Source organism: Carlito syrichta, unplaced genomic scaffold, assembly GCF_000164805.1.
Source record: "Carlito syrichta isolate Samal-C Ts95f unplaced genomic scaffold, Tarsius_syrichta-2.0.1 Scaffold139178, whole genome shotgun sequence".
NCBI classification, from domain to species: domain Eukaryota; kingdom Metazoa; phylum Chordata; class Mammalia; order Primates; family Tarsiidae; genus Carlito; species Carlito syrichta.
The window spans coordinates 140378-154154 of NW_007083274.1; the positions used below are offsets into that span (position 1 = coordinate 140378).

Below are 13777 nucleotides of genomic sequence, written 5' to 3' on the forward strand. Positions count from 1 at the left end.
GTGCAGAGAGTCAGCACGGGATGAGGGCTGGTTCGACCCCCAGCTCGGCCTCCTCGTCCGCGGCAGATCTGTGCTGCAGTCCCCACAGCAGTAGGTCAGACCTGCTCCTGCCCGGCACGGCCGGGGACTTCAGCCTGAGCGCCAGTCTGTCGGCCTGTTCGCTGCTCTATGAGGTACCTCCAGGCGAGGGGCCCCGTGCTCTGCCGCCGAGGACAGGGACCCATGCCAGGCGCAGGCGGGGAAGGCGCGCCGGAGGCCCCAGGCCTGTGCCAGCCAAGCCCGCTGTGCTTACCCAAGGAGAGCGGGAGGCCGGGGATCCTGTGGGGCTGGCCGCTGGTTCCCGCCTGCTTTTCGGAGGTTTTAGCCAAGGTCCCGGACCCTCTGTGCCTCCCCGCTGGGGCACTGGGACTCCCCGAAACGATTCCTTTTCTCTCTCCCAAGCCCTGGCGTGACTCTCTGTCCAGTGCTGCTCTGGCTGTTCCAGAGACATCCCCGGGGCTGGTCCTCCCGTCTCCTGGGGTGATGGTGGCATCCACTTCTTCTCCGAGGCTTGGAGGAGACTGCGTCAGGACTGTGACTGGGAACGTGTAGGAGCCTTGTAGTTGGGTCTCCTGATGTTTGCTTTCCCGCTTCTAAAATGGGCGGTCAGAATCAGGCGAGGGCTTCTACTCCTGAGCTACTAGACTTGTGAAGAGCCCCCTGCCTGATGTGGCAGCTCTGCAGCTGGGTGGGAGTGATGAGGAGCTGGGAGGGCACACATGGGGACAGCAGCAGCAGGTGTGTGATCTGATCATGCCTCATAAGAACTTGGGCAGAGCTGACCACAGGGAATAGTGAGGGTTTCTTGCCCTTCCTGGGCAGCCCCCGGCTCGAGGTGCCAAGCTGTGTGGCCCATCTTGCAGGGGGCTGTGGAGCCCATGCAGATTGATGTGGACCCCCAAGAGGACCCGCAGAATGCACCTGATGTCAACTACGTGGTGGAGAATCCCACCCTGGTATGGATCCAATAGGGGGACCTTGGGTGTCTCAGTCCTGCTGGGGGGTCCAGGCCAGACTTCCAGCTACAGCTTACATAGCGGGTAGACTAGTCTTTCTTAGTGACTTCTCTGGTCGTGTCTTTCTCACCCTGAAACTCTCAGGTCTGCTAGTTATACACTCATGTTGGGCTCACAGTTGCTGCCTGTTGAGTCTCACCGTAAGGTAGGATGTCTTTTGGGACCATCCAGTTAAACAGTCTCCTCCCTGCTTTGCTCACCAATCAGCTGTTCCCAATACAGAGCCCTACTCCAGAGGCTACTGCCCTGCCCCACCTCAGTGGTCTCTCTGCAGCACCTAGGACAGCAGCCAAGCTCACACCCCTGAGCCCAGATGCCCATTTCTGTTATTGGCGCAGCGTCTCTCTGGCAGGGTCAAAGGGTTGACATTCTGACTGAGACAGTCAGTTCCCTGCTCCTAACTTCTGGGTCGGGGCCTGGGATCCTACCCTGCACATCCTGCCTGATACACTTGTCTGCTCCCCACCCCTACCCCCCAGGACCTGGAACAGTATGCAGCCAGCTATAGTGGCTTGATGCGCATTGAACGGCTGCAGTTTATTGCTGACCACTGCCCCCCACTACGGGTGGAGGCACTGAAGATGGCACTCTCCTTCGTGCAGAGAACCTTCAACGTGGACATGTATGAGGAGATCCACCGGAAGCTCTCGGAGGCCACAAGGTGAGGCCAGGGGCTTGGCAAGAGGAAGCAGAGGCCACCAAGGGAACAGGCACTGGGACTGGACATGGTGGGTTCCCCCTTCTGTGCCCCTGCAATGCCCCATGCCCCCACCCTTGTACTGGTGGTCTCTGTGAGGTTGCTGTATAAGGGACGTGCTTCAATGTTGAGCAGTGGGTGATGGAGCACTTGTTCTCCTAGCAAGAATGAAGATCCCTGTATGTTCAGCTTCTCCCTGCTTGTGTGTACATGATCACTTACCCTGAGTCCAAGAGAAGTTGCTGGACACGGTGACCCAGCAAGGCCACATCAGGCAGCTTCTCCTCCTGCAGGAATTCCTCACCCAGCTGTGGGATCCTAGGGTTAGCGATTGTCTCTGTGCCCCTGATGTAGACTGGGCCCCTTGCAGGGACCAATGGGAGGTGCCTACCTGTTTGCAGATTGGCCTCTGAGGGCCAGCTTATGGCTGGTGACTTCCTCCCCCACCTCCCTGGCCCTCATCCTGACAGCCAGGTCCTCTCTCAGGGAGTTACAGAATGCACCTGACGCCATCCCCGAGAGTGGCATGGAGCCCCCACCCTTGGACACAGCCTGGGTGGAGGCCACTCGGAAGAAGGCTCTGCTAAAGCTGGAGAAGCTGGACACAGATCTGAAGAACTACAAGGGCAACTCCATCAAGGAGAGCATCAGGTCTGACCTGGGCCATGGAGGCCAAGGGGGTGGGCACTGGACCTAAATGGCCTATGACTAGCGTCTACTTATGGCTGGACCCATAGGCGAGGGCATGATGACCTGGGTGACCACTACCTCGACTGTGGGGACCTTAGCAACGCCCTCAAGTGTTACTCGCGGGCTCGAGACTACTGTACCAGCGCCAAGCATGTCATCAACATGTGCCTCAACGTCATCAAGGTCAGCCTGTGGTGGCCAGGTGTGGGGTGGGGGTGCCATGGGGGCAGCGCTGGCCCTGAGCCAGGAGCATATACCCCACACTCAGTTTGGCCACCCTACCCACTGACCCACCAGGTCAGCGTCTACTTGCAGAATTGGTCTCATGTGCTGAGCTACGTCAGTAAGGCTGAGTCTACCCCAGAGATTGCTGAGGTAGGGCCACCTCCTCCGAGACCCCTCCCACCATCCCCGGCCCCTCCGATACCGCCATTCTCTCCCAAGTCTGCCTTTGTTCCCTCTCAGGCTGGAGATCTGGCACTGGGCTTGAGCTCCGGGGATTGTGGAGTTGTAGGCTCACATGTGTGACTTCCCTCTGCAGCAGCGAGGAGAGCGGGACAGCCAGACCCAGGCCATCCTCACCAAGCTCAAGTGTGCTGCAGGTGAGGGCATGGTGGAGGGGGCATGCCACCGCTGATGCACCACATGCTCCATGTGGTTGAGTTCTCACAAACTAGGGAAATAGGGCTCAGTCCCAGCATCACAGCTTGGGGAACCTTCACTGACGGGGTGCTGGTCATTGTGGGGCATGCGTGTACCGCATCCACAGGTGTCAGTGATGTCTGTTCAGTTCTACTATGGAGAAACACACGTGACCAGTGATCAGGGATGAGGTATGTTCCAGGTGACTGCTCTCACAGCCTGACCTCACTAGTCAGCTGTATGGCCAGGCAGGACTGTGTGGCCCAGGGCAGGTCTGCAGGCTTCAGCATCTCTGAGCCTGGTGGTCCTTTGCAGCCATGATGGCAGTAGCACCTAGCTTCAGGGAGTATGCTCAGTGGTGGCGGGCTGTGATTTCCACCCAACTAGAATATTTGTTCCCCAACCCCAAGGAGCAGCACCTGGGGCAGGAAAAGCCAGGGAGCTCATTGATGGCTGTGCCCCTTTTGCCCTCAAGGCATTGGCAGCTTCTTCAGGTGTTTGGGCCTTATCCCCCTTCTCTCCCTTTTGCTAGGCTTGGCTGAACTGGCTGCAAGAAAGTACAAGCAGGCTGCCAAGTGCTTCCTGCTCGCTTCATTTGATCACTGCGACTTTCCTGAGGTGAGGGCCTTGTGGTCTCTGGGGAGAAGCCCTCTTGGGGACCTGGGTAGCAGAGTGAGAGCTCATGGTTTGGACTCTCTTTGTTGGGAGATCTCCCCCAAGTGGGGTCCGAGGTATTCTCTGAGCAGGTGATGGGCAGGCAGGCCCATCTATCCATGACCTCTGCTCCTCAGCTGCTGTCACCCAGCAATGTGGCCGTCTATGGTGGCCTGTGTGCCTTGGCCACCTTCGACCGGCAGGAGCTGCAGCGCAATGTCATTTCTAGCAGGTGAGTGGGTCCTAGCACTGCAGCCTTGGACCTCTCTGTTGGCCCCCTCTCTGGCCTTGCTTGTCCCTGGACTCCTGGCCCTGCCGTTTTCCCAGGTGTGTTCCTGGAGACTGCTGCTCCACGGGCCACTTGGAGGGTGGGGGCAGGCAGGGAACGGGTTCTGAGGCATCTGTGCCCACAGCTCCTTCAAGCTGTTTCTGGAGCTGGAGCCACAGGTTCGTGACATCATCTTCAAGTTCTACGAGTCCAAGTATGCCTCGTGCCTGAAAATGCTGGACGAGATGAAGGTGAGGCCTGGCTGGGTACGAGGTGACGCAGGGGCTTGGCCACACCGGGGAGGGTTGGTCTTTGACCCAAGTGACAGATCCCTGACCAGCCCCCTCCACAGGACAACCTGCTCTTGGACATGTACCTGGCCCCACATGTCAGGACCCTGTACACCCAGATTCGCAACCGGGCCCTCATCCAGGTAAGTGCGGAGATGGGCTGGGGCACCACGGACACGGTGGGGGCTGTGAAGTTGACACCCCTGCCCTGCAGTATTTCAGTCCCTATGTGTCGGCTGACATGCACAAGATGGCGGCAGCCTTCAACACCACGGTAGCCGCCCTGGAGGACGAGCTGACACAGCTGATCCTGGAGGGGCTCATCAATGCCCGTGTTGATTCGCACAGCAAGGTACAGGCCCTGGGGGAGGGGATCTGGGGGACAGCTGGGGGGACTGGGTGCAGTGGGGCCCTACTGAGCTTGTTCCTGTGCAGATCCTGTATGCCCGGGATGTGGATCAGCGCAGCACCACCTTCGAGAAGTCCCTGCTAATGGGCAAGGAGTTCCAGCGCCGTGCCAAAGCCATGATGCTGAGGGCTGCTGTGCTGCGCAACCAGATCCACGTCAAGGTAAGAGCCAGGGCATGGGGCGCCATACCTGTACCTGCACCCACAAAACCTGGTGAGCTGAGCCTCCATGTTTTCACCACAGTCCCCGCCCAGGGAAGGGAGCCAGGGGGAGCTGACTCCGGCCAACAGCCAGTCCCGGATGAGCACCAACATGTAAGGGGCACCTGTCGGCCTCCAGGACATCTGCACCCCTTCCTGCCTCCACAGACTCACATCTGGGCCTCCTGTCAGCTCACCTCGAGTAGACCCAGTGCCACCTGTGGCCCAATGGGAGGCCTGGTCACCAGATACCAGCCCCTCTGCCCTGTTGTGCCCTGTGCTAGGGCCTGGAGAACAGGCGGGCTGCTAGTTGTAGCCCTTCCTCGAAGGAGGGGCCCGTAGGACTTGACCTCATGGGTTTCTGCCCTCAGGGAGCAGACTGTGCAGTGCCCAGGCCCAGTGGCGCCACCTCCCAGATCCCTCCAGTTCCTGCTTTGATTGGGTGCAGATGACTTGGCATCATCCATTAAAGAACAGACTGAGTGTTGCCCTTGGCCATCCCTTCCTGCGGCGCGGGCTTCAGCCAGCCATTTGCCCCTGGGTCAACTTGGGTTCCTAATGGCTGTCCCCCTGAGGTCAGGTCTGGGCAGGGCCTGGTCCTTAGGCTCACCAGTCCCTCCAGCTGCTGCTGCTCCCTGGCCAAACTGAGCTTCCAGGGCTCTCCTGTGTCAGGAACTCCCCAGAAGCATTGGGCACTTGTCCTGGGGGGAGGCAGGGAGGCAACCTAAGCCCCACTTTCCTCCTTACAGATGTTTTCACGCATTGCCTTCATTTAGAGATGCTTCCCTTGTTCCAGGGTCCCCATAGGCCCTGACTGCACCCTCCCCCAGCTTGGGTTTCCCAGGCCTGGTGGTTACAGGCTGTCAGCATTCTGCACGTACATCTTTGAAACCATTTATTGTTCACTTTTGAACGCACATGAGTGGTGAGGACAGGGCAGGTCTAGCCTGGGGCCTGCTCCCCGCTGCAGCATTTCCAGGCCCCAGGATGGGCCAATGGGAGGATGTGGTGCATCCTTCCATGTTAAGTAGCGGGAGATTCCCTGAGTAAAAGGCATTTCCTCGAGTGGGCCATGTCCGGGCTCCAGCAGCAGTCCTGGGGTGAGGGGGTTTCTGGGGCCTTCAGGCCAGGGCACTGCCCATGACTTCAGAGAAGCCACCTGGTGTCCCAGACCCTGCTGGCTGGGGCTCCTGCAGTCCAGGCTGGGCCCCTTTCCAGGCCAGAGACTTCTCCAATTTGGTTTTAAAAAGCAATCCGTGACCTGGCAGAGGGAGCCAGAGAGTGGAGATGGCGTCAGAAAGCTGAGGGTCCCACTGGGGGAGAGGGACTGGTGGTGGCAAGTACCCCTTACCTGGGCAATCTGCAGTCTCTTTGAAGGCACGCTTCTTGCAGCAGCCACGGCACAAGTTGAACACACATCTGTTGCCCTGGATGCGGGAAAGCTCATGAGCCTGTGGTCCACATCCCTTCCCAGGGTCAATGTGGCCAGGAAAGGAGTAGGTGGAGCAGCTGGAGTCAGTTGCAAACCTCTGCCAGGGAACTGCAGTGCAGCACAGGCCCTTCCAAGCCAGGACTCTACCACCTCCCACACCCAAACCCAGTCATTCCCACTCCAGGCATAGGCATGGGGTGAGAGGAGAAACTCTTCTTTAGAAGCCTTGGCCAGGTGCAGGGGGCTGTCCTGAGGCTGTGTGGGAATATCCACCCCACCTTGGGCCACACACAGGCTGTAAACTCTTGGCTGGGGGGATTCCAGACCTGCTACCCCAGGTAGCAGAGGGACCCACCCTGTGTACACCTTTGCGGCTGAGGCCAGGACAGCATGAGGCCAGAACCAACTCACCTTTGGGTTTCCACACTGGTCACACTTTGCATATTTTGCTGAGAAAAGAACAAAAAGGATCCTGGTTGAAGAAGGTAAACCCTAGACAGGTGAGGGTGGCCTGTCCACCTCCGTGGAGCCTGCAGAAGGCTTCCTGCTAGCTGTTGCCAGTCAGTAGGCTCACAGAAGGCAGGACGTGGCCTGGCCATGGCTGCTGTTCCCTCTGGGTGAAGGATGGTGGGAGGATGTAAGGGGTACTGCATTGTCCTGCAGGAAATGAATGGGAAGCTGTGGCCTCACCCCCCCGCCCGCCATGGGAACAAGGAGAGCACTGGTCCCACCCACAGGGCTTAAGGGGCTCCATATCCTTCGTTGCTGGGTCTCCAACAAGAGGGCCAAGAAGGGCAACTTCAGGAACCTGGCCCAAGCGCTTTCTGCCTGTCCAGCTGCCTCCTGGCAGTGGCTCAGAGTGCAGTGTGGTCAGGAGGGACTGCTGGCCACAGTTCAATGTACAGCCCCTCATTGACCTTCCAGCCCCCTGTAGGAAGGTTTGGGCCCCTTCTGCTGGTCTCACCTGTGGCTTATAAAGTTATCAGAGAAATCTCCTGGGAGGCTTCCCCAGGTGAGGCTCTGAGAGGCAGCCAGGCCTGAGGGCTCTGGTGGGCTGGCCCAGGACGCCAAGGGGCACCGGGAGTCTTAGGGGAAGCATTGCCATGAGTAGAGGCTGGGCAGGCAGCCTCACTGCACCTCATCTGCCCTTCTGCTCTGCTGGTGCCTCTACCCAAAGGCATGGCTTCTGGCCCAACAGCAAGACCCCTGCACATTCTCCTAGGGCTTCCAGCCGCCTCCTCAGTGGAATGAGAGGCCATCCCTGCATGAGGTTGGAGCCCACCCAGGGCTCTGCCCTGACCTGAACAGACCCTGCAGTGGCCACTTGGACAGCACCTGACTGAGACGCTTGTCCTGGGCCTCGTCTGACTCACTGAAAGCCTAAGTTCCACATATACAACACATCATGGCCCAGGAAGGCTGCATGGCTCTGCATAGGGTACCAGGGCTCAGACCTGAAGTCTGGACTGACTGGACTTCTGGGGTCGGGCTCCCTAGGCATGTCTCCAGCTCTGGGCCTTGAGCCCACTGACCAAGTCCAGGTTTCTGCCTCTGTAGCACAGAAGACAAGGACAATGAAGAAGCTGCCCCAGCTGGTCCCACCAGCTTCCTGGGCTCAGTGGTTGGGAGTGGCACTCACGTTTCAGAGAGGGGTCAAAGGTCTTGTGGGGGTTCCTCAGCTGCTTCTTCTGCTTGTTCTTGGACAGGATGTCCGTGCCACTTTCCTCCTCCTCCAGGGCCCGCTTGCTACGGGCACCAGTGTTCTCCTTGCTTCCCTCCCTGGGCCTGAGGAGAAGGTCAGCGGGCAGAGCCCAGAGACATCCCTGAGAAGTGTCCCACCAGTAATGGCCACACAGATGAGGCTCAGAGGAGCTCCCAGGACAAAGATGGGCCAGGCAGCCATGGCAGGTGCTTGTGTATGGGACATGCTGTGGCCCCATCAACAGCTCTTATGAGGCTGTCCAGGCACAGGCCACACAGGGCAGGTGTGCAGCCCACTGAGCAGAGGGAGTGGCTGGCACAGAGACTGGGCCCCTGGGATGGTGTCTGTAGCTCGGGCCTGGGATCTGAGTCACTGGGCTCCAGGCAGAGCTGTCGCCACAGATGGCCTTGTCTCTGAAACCCAGAGAGTAAAGGACCAATCCCCCAGGATCAGAAGAGTTAGAGAAAGATCTTATGGGAGAAAAGATCAAATGTGCACCATGGGCACAGGCACGCCTACTTTGCATGCATGACCCTGGGCTGGCTCAGTTCTCACCCTGGCCGGATATAGGGCTGGCAGATCCAGTGGAAGAAAGGCAAGTCACCGGCTGGCTTCTCTGCCCCTTGCCTGGATATCTCTTCCTGCAAAAGCCAAGGGCCCCAGTCATGGCCCCAGCCTCCCACCCACACTCAGTGGGCTCCTGCCAGCCCCACACCTGCCTGACATCGCAACTTTAGCTCCTGGCTCACAGCCGCGACACCCTCCAGGGTCTTCACTTTGGCGAGCTCCTCTCGAAGCTGCTGATGCACCTGCAGCCTGAGACAGACACCCCATCACACAGAGCTGGCCCACCTGTGCTCCCCGCCACTAGACTCCAGTTGAGCACTGGGCACACGGGCACGTCTCTTCCTGCTCGGCTTCACTGTTAAGTCCTGCCCTTGAGACCTGACTGGTGGCAAGTTGTTTTAGTAAAACCTCCGGAATGCCCAGTAGGGTTCCAGCAGCAGCTGCCTGGGCAGCATCCCCATGTGGCTTCTTTCAGGGTGACTCACGTGTGGTGCCACAACTTGAAGAGGTGGGCCCGGACGTAGGACAGTGGGCAGGGGTACTGCCGAACGATGTCCAGGTACTCCTCGGCTAGCTCCCACACGGCAGGGCTCCGGCCCTCGAATAGGGCAGGGTTGTGCAGGTTGCCCTCTGCAGGTGGAGGAGGAGGGGAGTCCTCATGGGGCCACTCCCAGGTGGATAGCAAAGGAAAGCCTGGCCACCCATGACACTCTCCTGTGCCCCCACGCCAAGGACAAGACCAGCCCCAGCTTGCTGGCCATCACTAGCTAGAAAGTAGCCTGAGAACCCAGGCCAGCAGAGCACCCATGACCAATGAAAGCCGTTATCATACAGCACTGTTTGGAGGACTAAGAGGCCATTGATCTGGGTGGTAGCATCAGACCCTGCCCACCTGCACTCATGACACCCTGCACGCCGGTGTCCTGGATGCAGCGCTCCACATCCTGCAGGCACTGGATGTTCCCGTTGGCAAACACAGGGATGGCCACAGCCTTCCTGCCAGGAGAGAAATGCTTGTCCCTCTACCCCATGCTGGATGGCACCCAGGCCCAGGACGGTCCCAAACTCCATCTTGGTTGGGTGCTTCTCCCACTGCGATGCTGCCCTCTTGGCTAGTGGTCCCAACCCCTGCTCATGGCTGGTCACGGTGCCAGGTATGCTGAGTCCCCAGAGGTATGGAGCTGGGTCTTCCTCCAGTGAAGCCCAAAGGACTGAAGGCTGTGTCCCCACCCCCACATCCACTCACCGCACAGCCTTGATGTGCTCCCAGGATGCTGCACCCGACAGGGGCCCCTTCTGCTCCTTGGTGCGCCCATGTACGGTCAGCAACTAGGACAGATGAGTGGCTGGCTCAGCCCTGATACCAGAGAGCCCCTCACTGACTCCAGGAACCCTCTCCCTCAGTTTCTTGGCTCCCATGCAGGGCAGCAGAAAGGCTGTTCTGGACTTGGCTGGGTCCCAGTAGTAAGAGCCCATGCCTATTCAAAAACCAGTACCCCAGGCCAGGAAGTGGCAGTATTCATACAAGGCCAAAAATATGGTAGGGACCACCTCCAGGATGACCCCAGGCTGGTGGGGCATGGTGGAAAGGTAGGGCCTTGGCCTAGCACCCTCTGTGCAGGCCTTGCCCCCAGGTCATCAAGACTCCTGTCCACCCACAGAAGGTAAATGTCTTGAGGGGCACCCCTGGAACAGGGCCTTAGGCCTGTGCAAGGCCAGGCTCAATTTGCAGAGGACACAGACAACTCTGTCAATGGCTGTGTGGCCCCTTCCTGTCTCTCCATAGAGGTTGGATGCTGAGCTTGCCCCAAAGCAGTCCTGGCCAACCTATGGGCACTAAGGATATAACGATGACTCTGACATTACTTTCTCCAGAGAGACAAAGCCCTGGAGCCAGGACAACAGTTCTTGCTGTAGAAGACTGGGCCCCAGGTAGCAGTATTCAGAGCCAGTGGTGTCAGGCCAATAGCACATCTCTGAGTGGGCTCAGAAAAAGCCACAGTTGCATCCTTTGCACTCAGGCCCAAGGATGGTGCTGAGCTGGTGGGCCCAGGAGGGGAGCTGCCTTCTCTGCCAAAACCATGTCAGGGTGAGCCAAGGCCCAGGGCTCACCTGGCAGCCAGCTTTCTCCAGCATCTGGGCATACCTCACAGTCTTGTCAATCTCTGGGAAGACACGGATTTTGCACGTGACAGGAACAGAGAGTTTCTCGTGGGCCAGCAGAACTGAGGAGAAGAGAGACTGCTTCTCAGGGGACCAAGGCATTCTTGTCTCAGGCGGTCAAGCTCTGCAGCCCAGATCCCCATGATGGCAAAGCCAGGCAGCTGTGCCAGGAGATAGCCTGGCCATCATCTAGGCTATCACCCGCAGGCTGCTGGGCAGGTTCCCTCTCCCTTTCCTTTGTCCTCATGAGTTCACATGTCAAGAGGGTCCTACGCCAACTCTCTTGTGATGGCAGTTGAGACCCAGCTCTGTCTGCAGGGAATTAGAGGTCTAGGACTGAGAAAAGACACCACCCCCAGGACCTACTGTCTGGCTATAAGGGGCAGGTGTCCCAGGAAAGGAGACTTCACAGCCATCTCCTTCAAGTAGGGAGCCTGCTATGTTTGAAGGCCCCAGGGTGATCCTGAGACACTCCTGGCTCCTGTCCTCTCCTGAGCCCCAAGTGGCCAGTGCCCACATGCCCCATCAGGCTCTGTCTGGGCTCCATCACTTTCCATGCTGCACTACGTAGCCAACTCACTCATTCTTTGGAGCAGATCCCACTCCTCCTGCAGGAAGGCGCCATAGTGACCTGCAAAGGATAAACATGGCCTGGCTGGTTCCACTGGCGAGGCCAGGCAGGGCCGAGGTTGCCTCTGCACCCCTCCTCCCACATGGCTCACTGTCCCACTTGCATCTACATAGGTCATGAGCCACCCTGCCAGTCCAGCCCTGCAAGGTCCCCAGAAGCAGCAATGTCTCTGGTTGGGGCAGCAGGGTAATTGGTGTCTAGTGGTTTGTCAGCATCAGACATAGCATCCACTTCTCCAGCTGCCCAAGCTCATGGGGCACTGAATGAAACACCCCCCTACACAGTCTGGGATCTGCCAGCACCACCTCAGGGGCCTGGTGAAGAAGGCAGGCTGTGCCCCATGCAGCAACACAAAGGGTGACGGGGACCTCTATCAGCAAACCAGGTTTATCCAGAGGGAGCTCCCCAAGGTATATTAAGAGCCTCTGGCTCAGACCATGGGGCCTGAGGACAGTCACCTGCCAGAGGGAGGAGCACCAAGGAGGGCTGGCTCAGGCTTGAGCCACCTCATAACAGACAGGGGCTGCCTTGCGAGCCCACTACACCCAGGGCCTGCTGAGCTGGCCCCAGACAGCTCCTCGTGGAACCCTGGACTTCAGCTTACCTCTCTTGGCTATCATCTGTGGGCAGCCCAAGTTCAGGTCAATGGCATCACAGTAGTCCTGAGCCAGCAGAGCCGCCTGAACAAACACCTCAGGGTCATTGGCACAGAACTGGAGAAGACACAGATGTCACCATGAGCCCAGCCAGGCCCTAGCCCCTGCTTCCCAGGTCACCCAGTCCTGCAAGGGGTTCACAGCAGGAGAGAATCCTGTCCTGTCAACGTTTATAACATGACAAGGATCGCCTGAGCCCAGCAGGTTGAGGCTGTGGTGGTCATGAGCATGCCACTGCACTCCAGCCTGGATGAGAGTGAGAAACTCCAACTCAAAAAAAAAAAAAAAAAATAGCCGGGCTCGGTGGCTCAGCCTGTAATCCCACGCTCTGGGAGGCTGAGGTGAGTGGATTGCCTAAGCCCGTGGGTTCGAGACCCGCCTGGGCAACTTGGTGAGACCTCATCTCTACAATAAATCAAAAATTAGCCAGGCGTGGTAGTGCGCGCCTGTAGTTTCAGCTACTTGGAAGCCTGAGGTGGAAGGATCGCGGAGCCCAGCAGGTCGAGGCTGTGGTGGCCGGAAGCGGCCACTGCACTCCAGTCTGGGCGACGGAGTGAGACTCCAACTAAAAAAAAAAAATAGCATAACAAGACCTGGAAGACCCTTCCAGCTCCCTCGGAGAGTGAGACACAGATTCACAGCATTTCTTTTCTCTATAACAGAAGCCGCAGTCCCAGACTCCCCTGAACAGCAAAGCCATCTTTCTAATCGTTCTGAAGAGGGAGGGAGTGTGAGTGGGAGGCAGTACTTGGGGTGATGCTGGGGACTGCACATCTCTTGCACCACAGGGGCTATCTGAACCAGCCCCCAGGAAGGGGGTCTATCTCTGGGAGGTATCCCTGGCAGCTGCTCTACCACGTGTCACTGCAGCTACACCAGTTCCATGCCTGGTGCCACCCTCCCAACCCCCAGCATTGGGAAGCTATTTCTGGAAAGGCTGAGGGTGATGTCCCTATGCTTCACCAGGTTAGTTCTAAGGCCAGGACCCAGCCACAGCCAGTCCCTCCTGCTCACCTGCACTATGAGGGGCCGGTCCTCAGGGCACACTTCGCAGTACAAGTTTTCTTTGCGGTAGTTGGCATCTCGGACGAAGACCTGGGCATGCAGCATGGGTGTGTAGCAGAGCTGAGCCCCATGGCGGCGGCTCAGCAGCCTCCAGGCCAGCTCACTCTGGTCCACCATGGGGGCCACTACATGGCGTGCTCCCCCAAGGGTGCGGCTCCAGAACTCGAAACCCTGCAGCTTTGGCATGGTCTCCAGTCTTGGGGAAAGGAGAAGACTGGGTTCAGCACGCCTCGGAGAGTCGCATGTGGGATCAGGCCTGAGGGATGTCAGATTCGATTTGTAGGAAGCAATCACTTGTCTATGGCCACTGCAGTGCCACTGAATGGACTCTCTGTTGGGTCTCACTAAAGGTGTCTGCCAGCCGGGCTCGGTGGCTCAGCCCGTAATCCTGCGCTTTTGGGAGGCTGAGGTGAGTGAATTGCCTGAGCCCACGGGTTTGAGACCCAGCTGGGCAACTTGGTGAGACCTCATCTCTACAATAAATCAAAACAATTAGCCGGGTGTGGTAGCGCGCGCCTGCAGTTCCAGCTACTTGGAGGGCTGAGGCGGAAGGATCGCCAGAGCCCAGCAGGTCGAGGCTGCGGTGGCTGGGAGCGGCCACTGCACTCCAGTCTGGGTGACAGAGTGAGACTCCAAATCAAAAAAAATAAAAAAAT

General features: G+C 58.4%; 2 protein-coding genes across 4 annotated transcripts; one reads left to right on the plus strand and one right to left on the minus strand.

The window, feature by feature from the left end:
* The first annotated feature begins 6 nt into the window (after positions 1 to 6).
* On the plus strand, positions 7 to 5338 carry GPS1 (G protein pathway suppressor 1). Of its 3 annotated transcripts, none has more exons than XM_021708496.1 (14): positions 7 to 173; positions 903 to 995; positions 1535 to 1716; positions 2239 to 2403; positions 2490 to 2625; positions 2740 to 2817; positions 2987 to 3044; positions 3617 to 3702; positions 3876 to 3970; positions 4152 to 4257; positions 4359 to 4439; positions 4511 to 4648; positions 4732 to 4866; positions 4949 to 5338. In XM_021708496.1, exons 1-14 carry the CDS (start codon positions 21 to 23, stop codon positions 5021 to 5023), a joined length of 1581 nt encoding a protein of 526 aa, XP_021564171.1. In that variant the 5' UTR covers positions 7 to 20; the 3' UTR covers positions 5024 to 5338. The 3 variants fall into 3 exon arrangements, with proteins under 3 accessions (XP_021564171.1, XP_021564170.1, XP_021564172.1); XM_021708495.1 differs by having other exon boundaries at positions 2984 to 3044; positions 4949 to 5149; XM_021708497.1 differs by lacking the exon at positions 7 to 173 and having other exon boundaries at positions 745 to 995; positions 2984 to 3044; positions 4949 to 5149.
* Positions 5339 to 5785: 447 nt separating this feature from the next.
* Positions 5786 to 13340, minus strand: DUS1L (dihydrouridine synthase 1 like). The gene is made up of 13 exons (XM_008049904.1): positions 13071 to 13340; positions 12005 to 12113; positions 11350 to 11400; positions 10719 to 10831; positions 9853 to 9935; positions 9499 to 9602; positions 9092 to 9236; positions 8759 to 8855; positions 8595 to 8680; positions 7977 to 8122; positions 6749 to 6786; positions 6257 to 6332; positions 5786 to 6166 (listed from the first exon to the last, which is right to left on the minus strand). The coding sequence occupies exons 1-13, from the start codon at positions 13305 to 13307 to the stop codon at positions 6027 to 6029; spliced, it is 1425 nt and encodes a 474-aa protein (XP_008048095.1). The 5' UTR covers positions 13308 to 13340; the 3' UTR covers positions 5786 to 6026.
* Positions 13341 to 13777: the final 437 nt, after the last annotated feature.

Excerpts from the sequence above, each read along its gene's own strand:
- DUS1L (XM_008049904.1), bottom strand. The coding sequence starts at position 13,307 with ATGCCAAAGCTGCAGGGTTTCGAGTTCTGGAGCCGCACCCTTGGGGGA. Across the intron at positions 12,114-13,070 it reads ACCGGCCCCTCATAGTGCAG|TTCTGTGCCAATGACCCTGA; the intron begins GTGAGCAGGAGG and ends TGTCTTCTCCAG. Across the intron at positions 10,832-11,349 it reads GGATCTGCTCCAAAGAATGA|TTCTGCTGGCCCACGAGAAA; the intron begins GTGAGTTGGCTA and ends TCTTCTCCTCAG.
- GPS1 (XM_021708495.1), top strand. The coding sequence starts at position 21 with ATGAGGGCTGGTTCGACCCCCAGCTCGGCCTCCTCGTCCGCGGCAGAT. Across the intron at positions 996-1,534 it reads TGGTGGAGAATCCCACCCTG|GACCTGGAACAGTATGCAGC; the intron begins GTATGGATCCAA and ends CCTACCCCCCAG. Across the intron at positions 3,045-3,616 it reads CAAGCTCAAGTGTGCTGCAG|GCTTGGCTGAACTGGCTGCA; the intron begins GTGAGGGCATGG and ends CCCTTTTGCTAG.